Raw genomic sequence first — 14599 nt, 5'->3', positions numbered from 1 at the left:
AAAGTTACTACAAGATTCACAACTAGTTACTGCAGATAATTCTTTTTATTTCTCATTTTCAATAAATCATTAATCAATAATTTCAAATAATACACGTTTGTTTGATTACTTGATTTATCACTTACATTTTCTTTTATTCCTTTAGTACACACTTTTGTGAACAATGCAATTATTGTTTGAGTTATTAAATACAAAAATGAGCATTGATAAGTTTATAAACAATTTGTATTTCAAGGTTGTTTATATGTATTTGCATTTTGCATATATGTCGATAAAGATTACATATATAATTAATAAATTTCATTTTCTCTCAGAAGTAAAAAATACAATTAAGCGTAGCACAACTAAGGCCTTGGAACTCTGCGCGTAGGTTGACACACCACGCAACTGATCATAGCGCTTGCAGACAGACATTGTTCGTGAAAACTATGGCGGCAGTAGAAAACGATAAGACCGTCATTGTGGCAGGGATTTTTTACAACACATGGCCTCGAGCACACTCCGCAAAGACTGTCCTCATGAATAGCAACCCCCCTCATTTGTAAAGCGACTTGCCTCTTGTGCAGATTGAAGTAGTCAGAGACAAGTATTTTTTTGCACCCCTCTTGGACAGAAACTTGTAATTGATAATCACACAGCAGCTTCACCAGAGAATTCTTAAGACCCTCGATCACACAGCCATTTTCAATTCGCTTGATAAGCATTTGCGGGTCAATGTACGTGCCGATTTTCTGCAACAAGTACGTGGCAAAATCGGGTCGGTGAACAGTCGAGGCAATCATCTCTTCCCACAACTCAGGGTCATCATGCTCTTTGCAGAATTCCACTGCCTGCTTGATATCTTGCAGCTCTTTGACTATCAGTGTGAGTGCCTCTCTGGTCTTGCCAATCCTGCCCAGCAGGTACACCATTTCAGGATAAAATTTCCGTTTTTGGCATATTTCTAGAGCAGTCTCAATGGGGTACTGGTCACCATGGCGTAAAAATGAAAGTAGCCTGTCTTTTGCGTATTCTGCATACAATTCAACCAGCAAGTGTTGGAATTCTTTCCCGGCACTCTTGCCGTCTCGCCTCTCCAATGCGTCCAAATAGAGAAATAGCAAATACTTGTTGTGTTCTATGGCAGAGACTATCTTTGAAGGTGGCACTTTATTTTGCTCTAGAAAGAGGGCAGTTGCCTTCGAAGCATCAAGTTCCATCAACTGCACTGCTATGTCGAGCAGGCAGTCGTAGTGCTTGTGCTGCTTAATTAGGGAGAAAACTTCTGGATTCTTGAACTTGACTAGCATGCAAAAGGCTTTGCTGAATTTTTGCTGGTGAAGATACAGAATGGCCAAGGCTTCCAGTAATTCTTGCATTTCGTCTTTTCTTTCATGGGGCCGATTTTGCAGCAAGTGCTCCATTACAGCGTTGACTATTGCTGGCAGGTTGTAGAGAGAGGGTGGTAGCTCCTTGACCAGATTGAGAAACCCTCTATGATCTGTCTTAATGTACTCGTAAAGAACCATCTCGTAAACGTGGGGATTCAGTTTGATTGAGTCATGAGTTTGCCTGAAAAATTAAACAAACATTAAAATACAATCAAAATATCATAAAATGTAGTTTTTCTTTGCAATTAATTAATGTAATTAAAATAATAGGTAAATAATAACAATAATAATCTTACCCTCTTGGCAAATATGGACTTAGAGCTCTCAGTTGTTGGTGCCTGGCAAATTTAAAGACCTCCTCCTCCCAGAGTTTTTGATCCTGTCCAAGAATCTTGACACACAGCTGGGCTGCCTCAGTGTAGCGCCCTTTGGCCAACAGGTGCTCAATATAGGAATGTCCAACATCGATCAGCGTGTGACGTCTCAGTTCTTTTTTGTCGGCGTTTGCAACTTCTTCCATGGCAGCTTCGTATCTTTCGTGCTCAATGAGCCACTGGATTCTGTCGTCGGCATCATACGGACTGGCCACAACAACGTCCTTTGGGCTTATGATGAAAAATCGGCTCTCCTCAATGAGACAGTCTAAATGATAATCGTTGCAGGTGTACTGTTGATAACCTCGCAACGAAAGGCAGTCGGTGCTCAACTCATCAAAGTCTCCACCGTCCTTTGGCTCCACCACATACAGCTGAGGTCGCTGCGCCTTCCCATTCTCATCCAGCTCTTTAGGATAGCCCAGCAGAACCAGGTTGTTGTCCAACGGCGCAATTCCACATAGATAAAAGTCAGTGTGAAAATTAAAAATCTGCTCTACTTTAAAATCTGGAAGGTCTTTGTTTTCAGCCACCTCGGCAGGATTTCTTCTTCGAACGAGACACACCCTAACTGAGTCGACCCAGCCGACCAATAGAGTGTGCACATCTTTCCAAAATAAATTGCATCTGAATCGCTCTAGTTGCAAATTGGGGCTTCTGGGCCACTTAATGAGACCTAGAGAACACCTGGCCTCGATATCATAGACTCGCAGGCCAACTGACGAAGCCCAAGCGACAAATCGGCCGCACCATTTGATGTTGTTCACATGCCCTTCAGCTTCGGCCAAGATTGTGGACCGTCTAGAGAGAAATGCCTTTTCGTGCACCATCAGTCTTTCGTCTCCTGTGATGAACCTCCTCCCAGTGCTGCTCTTGAAGTAATAGGGGTCTATGGCCACACACTTGATCAGTCGGTGCAAAACAAGACTCTGGCTGCTCTCTGGAGAGTAAAGTCCGTTGATGAAAACTCTCCCGTCGTCCGAGCAGCTGGCTATGTGGTCCCCGCGCTCGTCTATGCTGATCTGGTTCACCATGACTGTGTGGGCTTGCAAATCTTGAGATCTGACGCTGTTGCCCTGGTGGTCAAACAAGTGCAAAGCGCCCCAGTGGCTTCCTATACAAATGAATTTTGGGTGCACAGCAATGCAGCTCGCAGCGTCCTTGCAGAGGATGTTCTGCAGGTCATTGGTGATGCGAACATACTTGAGTTTCGGTTCGATTTCTTCTGAGCTGTCTTTTTCCTCTTCATCACCAAAATCACCATCTGCTGGCGGCATTTGGCCACTGCAAAACAACCCAATTTCAGGAGATTCGCTGATTTTTGTGTGTGAAAAGGGTGTGAAAGCGATTTTACAAAATACATTAGAGTATGATCTATGTAAAATTAAAAATACAATATGCACTTTCGCAAATTAATTATCTAGTTTTAAAACTAAAGGAAAATAATACCGATGATTCATCATAATCATCCATAAAAGACACGTCCTTCGGGCAGGATGATAACGTATGTATGTAATTTAAATTAATCATGCTATAAGTCGTAGTCTAATACCTTTTCTTCTCCATATTCGCTGAAGAAAGCTTTTCCGATTAGTATCATTTGGGTCCCTTCCTCATTACGGGTTTGGAAAATAGTATAAAATAGGATGTCTGCCAAATTTCGACAGTCCGACAATTTTTGTTTTCAATTTGAGGTTGAGGGGTGTGGTCGAGAGCGCGCGTGACAAAACAAAAGAGCATCGCGCGCATGCCCATCCCACCAAACTTCCGCTTCCGCCGTTGTTTGCCCATCTTGAACACTTTCGGTGAGTGAATTCTCTCCATTTATACAATTTCTCTCTTTCCAACAAGAATATTCCACTTAAAGTAGCAGTAAAATGTTATTAATTTTACACTTTGTTACCGAGAGTTGATAGTAGCTTGATTTTTATTGCGAGGATTCAAAGCAAACTTGTTTTACATTCGTTTTGTTGACACATGCTTTGGTCGGCATGGTGTTTACACGTGGCTGACAGGAGACGCTGACCTTTTTTTGTAATTCATCTATCCCAAAGACGATTATACCCTCTTGCTTATAATTATACTAAAAGTAAACATAAATTTCAGTTCATCATGTCCGGCATTCCAGCCCATCTCTCCTGGGCGATTATCAGGAATAACAATGCTTTCATCATGAAGAGAAGGAACATCACAAAACCCTTCAGCACGGTCAGTAACATAAGCAAGCTGTTTTGGAATTTAAATATCATACTTATTTTATGATGAATTTATTGATTATCACCAAGATCTCTGAAGGTTTATTGATGTGTATCTTAACTGAAAATATGTGGCTTTCAAAAATTTGAATGAGAATTTAAAAACGCAGGACATAATAACTTTATTATTATTATTTTTTTTTATCAGGAACCTAACAATCTTTCCAACCTTGCCTCGTTCCGCTTCAATGGGTTGATCCACAAGAAAACCATTGGCATTGAGCCTGCAAAGGACAACAAGGGATTCCAGCTTGTGTGGAAGAAGACCAGAAATCAGGTTTGTAACGCCTTTTTAATTTGCAAAATAGATTTACAATAATATTGAGTGATGAATTTACCTGGCGGACTTCATGTGAAGACAATTGTATTACCACCTACCCAATAATCTGACTCCTGCCCTCAATAACTATTTTATGATGTGTTCGGAAATGAATTTTTAACAAATTCATCTCATTATAGCATAGGCTGGCTAAGCTGACCAACAAAACCACAATGAAGGCTGGTCCTAGGCGGTCTCTGTACAAGCTCCGCAAATTTATTTTGAAGAATGGATACAGGAAAGACCTGACTAAGGTAATAACCTTGATTCTATTGTTGAATAAGTTAAAGAAAGAATTTTCTCCTTAGGCTGCGTTGAGGAGGGCAAGTGCTGTGCTCAAGTCCCAGAGACCTTTGCCAGCGAAGAAAATTCGCCCCAAGAAAACTGAATAAATTTGTGGTTAATAATAAGACCTTGCTTAATGGGAAGTAAACTATTTAATTTAACATTCTCCTAAATAAAATTAAGTACAATTTTCTTTGATGGTTAAATAGTAATTGAGACAGAATTGTCAATTTCGGACAGTAATCTGTAAAATATTATTTGTTAATTGTGAAATCTTATACCCTTAAGATGCTTCAGAACACACTGCTTGCTGCCTCGATACACATTTTTTAGAGGTAGCACAGCACAAGACTACTGAGTACTGAAATAAAATCGCATTCAAAGATTTCGATTTGGTTGAACAGGGTGATATTGGTTACACTCAACTTACAATTAGCGATTAAATTTTGAGTAAAAAAAGTTAATTTGAAAATTGAGATAACCCAGGTGCAATTTTAAAGACAAAGAAAGAATTATATGACTTCATAATAATAATAAGATTTAATAGGGAGAAGTAAAATTATTGTTGAAACAGTGAGACGATGAAAATTAATTGATTTTTTACTATCCCATTTTTTTTTAAATTGGCTTCTGTCATGGTTTTAGCTTCTCAATAAAAAAAAAGTACATCTCATTATTTTCCGTAACAACTCGCAATTAATTTAAAAAGCACAAAGCAATGTATTACTGCTACAAAATTTTAAAATTATTTGACTAAAAATACTGAGAATACCCTTTGACTTTTCTACAATTTTATATCTCTTCTTGCTTTTTGGCACTCCAAGATTCACAAATGTTCTTACATTAAATATAACAAACATTATAACTGACAATGTTAAAAAACGTTTCATGGTTGCTGGCTACTTATCAATATTCACACAATATAAGCAGCAGATCAAAATTAATTAGCACAACCGCATACTTATATAGAAATGTCTCCCGCACATATTTTAAAAAGCCATAACTTTCTAATGTAATCACAAAATTGTTTCACTGTCAATGATTGCTGGACTATGAATGAGGGAAGGTGGTCCCTCTCTGTTCTTGTGCCTCCGAGGGTGGTGATGGTGATGATGGAAGTGGGTGTGCGTGTGGTGGAACTTGCTGCCAGACTGACTGCTGGTCTGAGCCTGGGAAGATGGTGCATTTGATGCGGCCACCATAGTCGACTGACTGCCAGCAGCCAGCAAAGGTTGCTGGTGCACAATTAGCGTTTGTTGCTGCATGGCTATCAGGTAGCGGCCTGACACATCACTACTGCTCGCCTTTTTGTTCAGCTGCTTCAGAGGCATTGCATGCTGCTGTTCCACTTTTCGAGGAGTTCTTGTCAAGTGCTGAAACATTTACATGTCCCACATTTATTAATTTATTTTTATTTACAAATTTCCTCTATGATAGCAATATTAATTTGAAGAAATAAACTAAAATAATACAAAATTAGATTAAACATAATTTTAGCACACATGCATGTATGGTCAAAATAACACCAAGTGAGACTGTTTATAAATTAAATTATTTATCATAATACTTTTTATAGCAAGAAAATCTCTTTCATAAAAGTTTAAACAACTGCAAAACGCAGACAAATAGCTAAAAAATCAATAAATAAAATTTCAGGAAGCAAACAATTTTTTTTTAATATTTTCATTTTTATATTTACCTGCATGAATTGGTGCCAGCACTTCAGCGTCCTAGCAGACCAGACCCAAATGATGGCGGCTACTCCCGCAGCCAGCGACATGAAGAGCCGCACCATGAAGACCCATAGACTAGGCATAGCTCTATTTTTGAGCCACGCTTCTCTGGACAGGAACTCGTAGACCAGAGTGGCCACAACGCACAATTGCGGCACGGCGCACAAAAAGCACAAAACTCCAACACGCACCATAAGCGCCTCCTGTTGCGCTAATTCGCGCCCCTTAGCTGCTGGCTGGAGGCGGCCGCGGCCCCCGTTCGGGACGTAGACCGTCGATGGGCGCACAACTTGCGATTTTGATTTAGGCATCATCACCATTCCTAGGATTAGGAAACTGAGGGCCAGGCACAAGAAGATGCAATGAGGCAGCAGAACAAAAATCAGCAATGCTCTGCTATTCTGACTGCCTACATAGCACGCGCCTGATTTAAAGAAAGAAAAAACAATAAGTTTTTATTTTAATACATATATAAATTTTAAATAAATTTAATAATCCAATTTCATTTTATGTTTTTAGAAAGAAATTGTTTTGGACTATAGTAAAATGGAACAATTAAGAATCACTAATAAGCATACTGTTCAAACAAAAGAAATAATTTTTTTAAATTATTAATTTTTCTTTCATAGTATTTTAGTATTTGCAGTTATAATTTTAATTACGGTATGTAGCAACTCTTTGCTTGCTGCAATAGTATTGAATTCTCTTAAAAAATGTGAATAACATTTTAAGGCACACAGTATGACACGCGCGTACTGCGGCTAGATTTTTACATCATTATACAGGAATGCAATGAGAACGACAAATAATAAGAAGAAAAAAAAGTTAAGATGTACACTGTACCTGTGAGCTCATCAGCGTCAACGAATTTGAAGGCCAAAACGGCCACCGTCTGGGCAGCAGGAACACCCCACGCAATCAAGTGGCTACTGGACGAGTACCGAGCCAACACCTCATGAGAGATGCGACGGGCCGCGCACAAGAACCAACTTATGCAAAGGATCACCCACCTACGCAAAAGTTAGGTTGTTTGTTAATCATTATTGTGAGCATGAAAAATTTCAATTCAATAAGTTATAATTTCCTAGTTTGCATAAATTTAAAATAATTCATGTATATAATTAGTAACCAAAAATAAATATAGTGTTCGCGATAATGAAAAAAAAAATCAAAATAGATTGTTGTTGTTGTTTGCATTATTTTAAACAAGATTGATTAAATATGCTCTCCCCCCCCCCTCCAAGATGGGAATTTTTGTGGTTTAGATTTTACCCTGATTTGAGCTTAATCAATCTTGTCATTTTATTAAATGTTGTCTGATACGAAAAAAACATAAAAAAGACTTATTCACGCAGAAAAATTATTGCTTTGGAGTTAAAAATTGTGTTTCTGCGCGCTTATTAACCTTATTAACATTTCAGTTATATCCGTCATTTTTCAACTTCAACAAATCCAATTTTTGCAATAATCAATGCACGTTTCAGACGGAATAATCTTGGGAGCAAAATTAAACATGGAATATAAATTTCTGTAGTGACGCTTGTCTTTTCTCATCAATCATTTTTACGATAAGAAGAAGACACATTTGTGTCAACACCAATGAAAGAGGTGTCAAGCAACTCCTATAAAACATGCTTATCATAAAAAATGATATTATATTGTATGAAATTTCCTCTTTTGCTTCAATGCGCCCGACCAAAGTCCAGACCAGAGGATGCAAAGGTAAAAATTATATCATGTTCTCAATCAACATTTTACGAAACGTGTGTTGGCGGTGTTTATCAAAGGAAATAAAACAACAAACGAGATTTCTTACCAAACTAACGCTGCCATGCCGAAGTAGTAAAGGAGCAGGAACACCACAGCACAGTTGGCGTTGCTCAAACCGTCGTGGGACAGCAGCACCGACACAGACAAATAGCCTGCCGACGAAGGGTGCGGCACCGATTCGCAAGCCACGGCTGTCCTCCCGGCGGCCGCCCGCACACCCCAACCGACGCTGGCCAAGTTGTAGCACAGGGCTAAGAAAAGGGCCGGTCGCTCTGGGTATCGGAAGCGGGCGCTGTCCACCAAAAACGTCAGAACAGTGACCAGCGTCGAAACGAAACACAGTCCGGCCCAAATGCTTAGCCACACCTCGGCCAAGCGCTTGTCATGCTTGCTAAACAAAACTTCAGCTTCGCACCTGGAAAAATACAAAATATATGATGAAAAAAATACCTTATTAACTAAAAATTAGGCAAATTTTTGTTGAATTCACTCACATTTAGTAAATTTTTATTATAATTAAAATAAATGTCACTTATGTGCAAAAAATATATATATAAAAAAATTAGCAAACAAAATTTGATACTTTAATTGCTGATTAAATAAAACCAGAAATTTAGAGGCACGTTGTTGCTTTTTTAAGAAATAGACTCATAAATTATATAATATATTATAATTGCTAAAAAGTAAATAACAAAACTTTGTTTCACTATATTAAAATAAGATCAAATCGAAATTTTATTTATACCTGGCCGCACAATAAGGCACAGTTCTATTAATGTAGACGTAAGCGTCCCGCCGCGCGAGGTGTCCGCACCCTGGTGGGGTTAGAAGCTGGGTCGATGTGCGAGGAGTCGGCGGAGGCAGCGTGGTCGCATCTTCAAAGGTGTCCAATTCGCTCTCCGGGTCATTCGGACCGTCCATGCACATCTGCTCATGGTTGTTCTCCTTTGGAAATTTGTTACACTGCAGCCCTGCCGGCCACGGAAGCCCAAAACTTTGGAGGACGGGGTAGCATCGCGAACGCACCGATTCGCACAGTTTTCGGCACGGCCCAATCGGTTGGAGGACCTTTGAATGAGATTATTTTTTTTTTCATATTTATTTTCATACAAATATTCTAAATACATTCTTTTAACCGCGCAGGTATAAAAAAGCGGCGTACTTTTTTAATCTGCAATCAACAAACAACTCTCTCGTCTCGGCGCGACTTGTTCCCGGCGCGCAGAGCCCGTCGGTCGGTTATAAAATATTTTATATATGTGTATGACCTGTTTGCTTTAAGGTCAGGCCAAATAACTTACGGAGAAAAAGTGACATGCTAAATTTATTCTTCGGCGCTTTCCCGTTTTCATCCGAAGAGTACAAGAAGAGAGAGGAGATCAAGAGAGAAGAGAGGAGGCGCAAAACATGTAAAACAGGATTCCTCAGGTAACTAAATATTTAATTTCAGGTGAAATGAAATGACGCACGTGTTTAATATCCAAATGTTTTCTAAGTAAAGAAATGTTGGAATGTTTTGAAATGATACTCGAATAAAAAGTAAAAACATGTTTTTTTAATTGTCGTATATTTATTTATAAAAGTTATTTTATAGATTAATTTTATAAATATTTAATGTTAAAGATAAAAAAGTAATAATGACTTGCAAGCCAAAAGGTTCGCCAAATATTTCAGGACTTTCCCAAATAAGTAAAGAAATGACAATAAAAAATTCTTGATTATTTAAAATAAAATTTTAAGAAAATTACCTTCTCCGTGCACATGGGAACGTAAACGGAGCAGAGGAAGAAGAGCAGTCTGGTGGAGCAGCCGTACTGAATCAAGGGTCCGAAGGTGCGCAGGGTGATTTCGGCGTCGGCCTGCAGCTCGTGGCCGACCAGGTTAGGGTAGCCGGTGATGTTGTAGCCGATGCCGGCGCACAACTCGACCCTGATGGGCTCGCACGAGCGCTGCACCGGCTCCAACAAGTTGGACGTGAAGGTGGCCGTCGGCCGCCCGACGGCGGCCAGCAACAGGAGGAGCGCGAGGCCCGCCGAGGGCCGCATGCTCAGGCGCGGCGCCGCATGCGAAAATTAATTTTCAGCAAGCCGTCGACGCAGCTTGCGACGCCACAGTCAGCACTGACTCTCTAATCGCGCCTGCTATGGCAACCCATTGGTTCTCCCTTCTGCGCGCTCCTCGCCCGCCCGCCCGCTTACCAGATAAAAAAAGCGAGAAAAAATCTCGAACTACAGCTTTTGGTTTAATGCACACACACACACTCACATAGGAGGGGTGACCTTGGATGGATGCTGTGTGATAAACAAATATATTCGTAAGGAAAGAGGAGAATAATGCATGTAGACGTGGACCAGCCGCACACATCGTGCCTCCATCTCCTCACGCCCGCGACTCCTCCGAGGCTTGCAAAAATTCGCAACAACAAGATTCTCTTTTTTTCCATGTAAAATTAGCCTGAAATTTTATTTTTTCTTTGCAAAAATCTGGCTTTTTTGGTCTTGATTTTTTTTTTTAAATATTTTCGTCATTATTTTATATTTTCCGAAATATAAAACTTAATAAAAAATTGTTACTGTTGTTGTTGTTTTTTTAATAATATTATAAATTAAAATTAAAAAATATGAACAATGAAGTGAATTAATATGATCTTTGTACTTTTAATTTAGTTTTCACTTAATCTAATAATAAGGTGTGTAGCTATAGATGGGTGATAAATAATTTTTTTGTTTCCTGATTTCAATTAAAGAATAAAAAAAACCGCCTATTGGGCTGTTATTTATTGTTCTTATAAAGTAAAGACTTTATTAATCATAAAAAAAAAATATAAATGGCCTTAACAGAATAATATTTTGCAAAATTTATTGAAATTTGATTTTAAATATTTTAAACTTCAATGAATTAATATTATTTTTTATTTTTATTTTATAAGCCTTTTATTTATAAGGAAAAAGTGGGGGGAAAGTACAATTTAATCATGAAATTATGATTTATTTTTATAATTCACAAAAATTTTTAATGACTTCAATCATTAAAATCAGAGTAGCTTTTGTTCAGAAAATTTCAATTACGATTTTGATTTTATAAAATAATACAAGAAAGTGATTAGGATTTCTTGATTTTCATGACCTCTTCTTGGCTCAGGTCAAATTCTCTCTTATTTCCCCTGAAAGCCAGCGGATTTTCAGTTGTTCTCTGGTGCAAATCCTCAGCCACCTCTTGCGCTGACGCCTCTCGAATATCCTTCCCCCGACCGTAGTATATTTCCTCGTGGTAAATCCTGTCCTTGCGTCTGTACGTCCCATGGATCTGACAATGAGAGACACACAAGTTGAAATACACACATATGAACGTGACCAGAGCGTACTTGTAAAGTCATTCGATGAACAAGAATAAAAAAATATATATTTAAAAAGTATATTCGTAAAGAGCGTGTGTGTGGTCCCGCACATAAAAAGGCAGCCAGGTTAGTTACCACAAGTCAGTGGCACTTGATCGCTTTGGGAAAGCAAGAGAAGATCAGCAGACGCCTGAACATATTATTTCTCACACTCTTTGCGTCCACAGATAAGATAAATTTATATGAATCTGAATAATATATAATGACTTCATTAAATGAAACTAAGAAAAGAATTTATATAAAAAAATTACAGTTTCGGCACAAAGAAATTTTTGCTTTATTTAAAACTTTTGTGTTTAAATAAAACACAATTTTAATTCTTTTTAAAAGGTTTGCAAATTTACCTTATCCCAAATTGAGCAATTGAACGAGAAATTCACGTGGAAGTACTGATGGTGGTTGTCGTGGAAAATCGCATCCGGCTGCCACGGCTGCCACCAATAGGCCTTAAAGTTGATGCCCGAGTGGTCAATTATTCCATGGTAGTACGTGTACAGACCGATCACTGAATAGGGAACTGGAAAAAGCAATTAGTTGGTTACTGCAAACCAATTTACACGCTCGTCAGTCACCGAACAAAATTAGTTCTGCGCGCACCTTGCCAAAGAAAATACAACTCTTCGCTTCAAAAGTAGGAATGTTGCATTTCATCCGATAAAATATTAAGAAAAATGTGTCCTTTATTATCAAGTTTTAACGAATTGATATGGTTTTTTTAATGGAAAAAAATAGAAGGTGAAACAAAGCAGAAAGAATTATAAATAAGCTACTCTTGTTTTTGCTAATTTTTTTTTAGAACTTTTTAAGTTAAATTACTTATTTTAATTTCTTCTATTATAAAATAAAATACCAAAGATAAATTAAATAAATAAATAAAATGGTAAACTTGTTTTCTTATTGTAAGAGAGAACCGAAAATTAAATTTTTGCGTGTAAAACTGATTTGCGCCTTCAAAGAAATAATAAGTAAAAATAAGTGTGCAATTTTTAATTTCACTTACCCCAGTGAATGGGAAATAGGAACATTGGGGAGCTGAGCATGAGCTGCATGTGCACAAATTCAACGGGGTGAATGGCTGTGACCGAAAAGGCAGTCGGTTGCTTATACTTGTGGTGCAGCTTGTGGAAATTTTTATACAAAAATGGTGTGTGATACATCCTATGGTGCCAATAGGTCATGTAATCCTGGAACGAAATTATTTTTTATTAGTCCGACAGGAAGCTGGCGAGAGTAAAGGGCTCTGTGGATTCAGATTTTAGCTCTTGTTTCTGTTAGCCTAGACAAGAGGTGTCGGGGTGTTGGGGCAATTAATCTCGGCTTGGTGCGAGATTTATTGCTTCAATAATATTACACATATGTTAGGAAACATTTTCAAAGCGGTTTGAGCAGGGGCAAGAGTAAACAATTAGAAGTGCTGCGCGATCAACTATAAATAAATTATGCTATAATTTATGGGTTCGGCCCAGGGAGGCCCGCAGGAAAATGAGGAGAGAAGAGGCCGAAATGTATGCACAAGCCCAAAAAAAAAAACACACACACACGTGGTGCAGCAGAATATATCTTCAAAGGGGATAAAAATAGATATGGGCTCCTGGTCGTTGCTTAGAAAAATTTATTTATTCAATAAGAGCGCCAGAAAGGGCGCAAAAGATTGCTTTCTCCAGTCAAAAGCCTCTGTGTTTTGGTTACATTGACACCACAAAAGCAGAGTTTCTTTTTTCCTTATTTTCAGACTTCGTATCGTGATAGTTTAAAATGAATTTTTAAAATTGATACAAAAAAAATGAACCTGATATATGAAAATAGCAGGCCACTGCAAAATGGTCCAGTACCACGGGTAATCACTGAAATTGTAATAGACCATTGACCAGCCGCCGTTCAGCACGTGTGTGGCGAGTATGGCTGAAATTGTTGATCCAATAACCAAGCAAAACGATCCGATGTAAATTTCGTGTCTCTCGAGATCAGGGGGAAGCCAAGTGTTTGGCTGGCACTTCCATTCTTGCGCCTTATCACGCTGCTTGACATAGAAGTACCACTGCAGAGAAATGAATAAAAAAATCAATTATAATGATTATTTCAAAAGGAAAATCGCATAAATAGCAAGTTTTGTTTTATATGCCGTTGTATAATTGCTAAAAAATTGTACAAAAAGTAATGAAGTTGTCAACTTCAATTTTTGCATACATTTAATTGCTCTTAATAAAAGTTATTATTACATAATATACTCAATTGAGACATACATGAAGGAAACCACCAATGCCAAAATACATAATGTAGGAAACAGCGGCTGAACTTAACCAGATGGTCAAAAAACCATCCGTTTTGAGTCCAATTTTTGGCATTTTGATTTCGGTGAAGTTCGAGTCTAGGCCTGCACTTGTGTTCCCAAGGAGCGCGCCATCCTCAAGGCTGAGCGACCGGATGAAATGGACGAGCATTAAAACCCACTCTCCTATCAAAATTATTGAAAATAAGGATTGATCAATAAAAATGCTCAAAATAGTAAATGAAACAAAATTTTTTCAAAAATATTAATTATAAATAAAAAGGTTAAATAAATTATTTTATTTTTCTATGAAAAGTTATGCATTTGGAGGAAAATTAAGTTGTGTGATTATCTAGAAAGAAAATTCTGCAATCTAGTAATTGGCCCTTGAAACAAATCAATAGCTCTCATCAAAGGTGACTCACCATTAACTGTAATGCCCATCATAAATATTGCAAACGTAGCAATTGCTGAACTGAGAAATTTTGGTAATTTACTCCAGTACTTGTCGATCGAGTCACTATATTTCTCAGTCCACGTAACAGCCATGGGGTCCTGAAAGGGCCCCCTTGTTTCGGCGGACAAAGACATGCCTGTCTGCCCTATTCACAGCCACAGAGATGTTGAACAGACAATCAATGCAGAAAAGAATGATCATTTTGCAGATTTATTGTCGTGGACGTTGGCCGCTGATAAACAGCAGCGAGATCGTGAATTCAATCACACAACCATGATTGTTTTTTTTATCAATTATCGATTGGGTCTGCAGGTGTTTTGAGTCGATATAATCCATGGGTACATATGAACTTGAAATATTTCCTTCTATA

The 14599-nt window shown here is 38.2% G+C and overlaps 4 protein-coding genes across 4 annotated transcripts; 1 reads left to right on the top strand and 3 right to left on the bottom strand.

Moving 5' to 3' along the window:
* Positions 1-85: 85 nt before the first annotated feature.
* On the bottom strand, positions 86-3462 carry LOC132198115 (vacuolar protein sorting-associated protein 41 homolog). Its single transcript, XM_059621917.1, has 3 exons — positions 3297-3462; positions 1667-3028; positions 86-1551 (listed from the first exon to the last, which is right to left on the bottom strand). The coding sequence occupies exons 1-3, from the start codon at positions 3308-3310 to the stop codon at positions 345-347; spliced, it is 2583 nt and encodes an 860-aa protein (XP_059477900.1). The 5' UTR covers positions 3311-3462; the 3' UTR covers positions 86-344.
* A 28-nt stretch (positions 3463-3490) lies between these two features.
* LOC132198143 (large ribosomal subunit protein eL28) lies at positions 3491-4751 on the top strand. Its single transcript, XM_059621969.1, has 5 exons — positions 3491-3549; positions 3851-3952; positions 4148-4276; positions 4459-4572; positions 4627-4751. The coding sequence occupies exons 2-5, from the start codon at positions 3857-3859 to the stop codon at positions 4708-4710; spliced, it is 423 nt and encodes a 140-aa protein (XP_059477952.1). The 5' UTR covers positions 3491-3549; positions 3851-3856; the 3' UTR covers positions 4711-4751.
* LOC132198131 (frizzled-4-like) lies at positions 4425-10264 on the bottom strand. Its single transcript, XM_059621943.1, has 6 exons — positions 9855-10264; positions 8852-9174; positions 8153-8521; positions 7180-7346; positions 6303-6760; positions 4425-5976 (listed from the first exon to the last, which is right to left on the bottom strand). Exons 1-6 carry the CDS (start codon positions 10149-10151, stop codon positions 5620-5622), a joined length of 1971 nt encoding a protein of 656 aa, XP_059477926.1. The 5' UTR covers positions 10152-10264; the 3' UTR covers positions 4425-5619.
* Positions 10265-11006: 742 nt separating this feature from the next.
* LOC132193710 (uncharacterized) lies at positions 11007-14443 on the bottom strand. Its single transcript, XM_059614556.1, has 6 exons — positions 14198-14443; positions 13747-13958; positions 13293-13541; positions 12504-12687; positions 11848-12020; positions 11007-11412 (listed from the first exon to the last, which is right to left on the bottom strand). The coding sequence occupies exons 1-6, from the start codon at positions 14361-14363 to the stop codon at positions 11209-11211; spliced, it is 1188 nt and encodes a 395-aa protein (XP_059470539.1). The 5' UTR covers positions 14364-14443; the 3' UTR covers positions 11007-11208.
* Between the last annotated feature and the right edge of the window lie 156 nt (positions 14444-14599).

This window comes from Neocloeon triangulifer, unplaced genomic scaffold (assembly GCF_031216515.1).
Source record: "Neocloeon triangulifer isolate White Clay Creek 2 clone unplaced genomic scaffold, ASM3121651v1 ptg000001l, whole genome shotgun sequence".
NCBI lineage: Eukaryota > Metazoa > Arthropoda > Insecta > Ephemeroptera > Baetidae > Neocloeon > Neocloeon triangulifer.
This window is presented reverse-complemented; position numbering and strand designations above follow the sequence as displayed.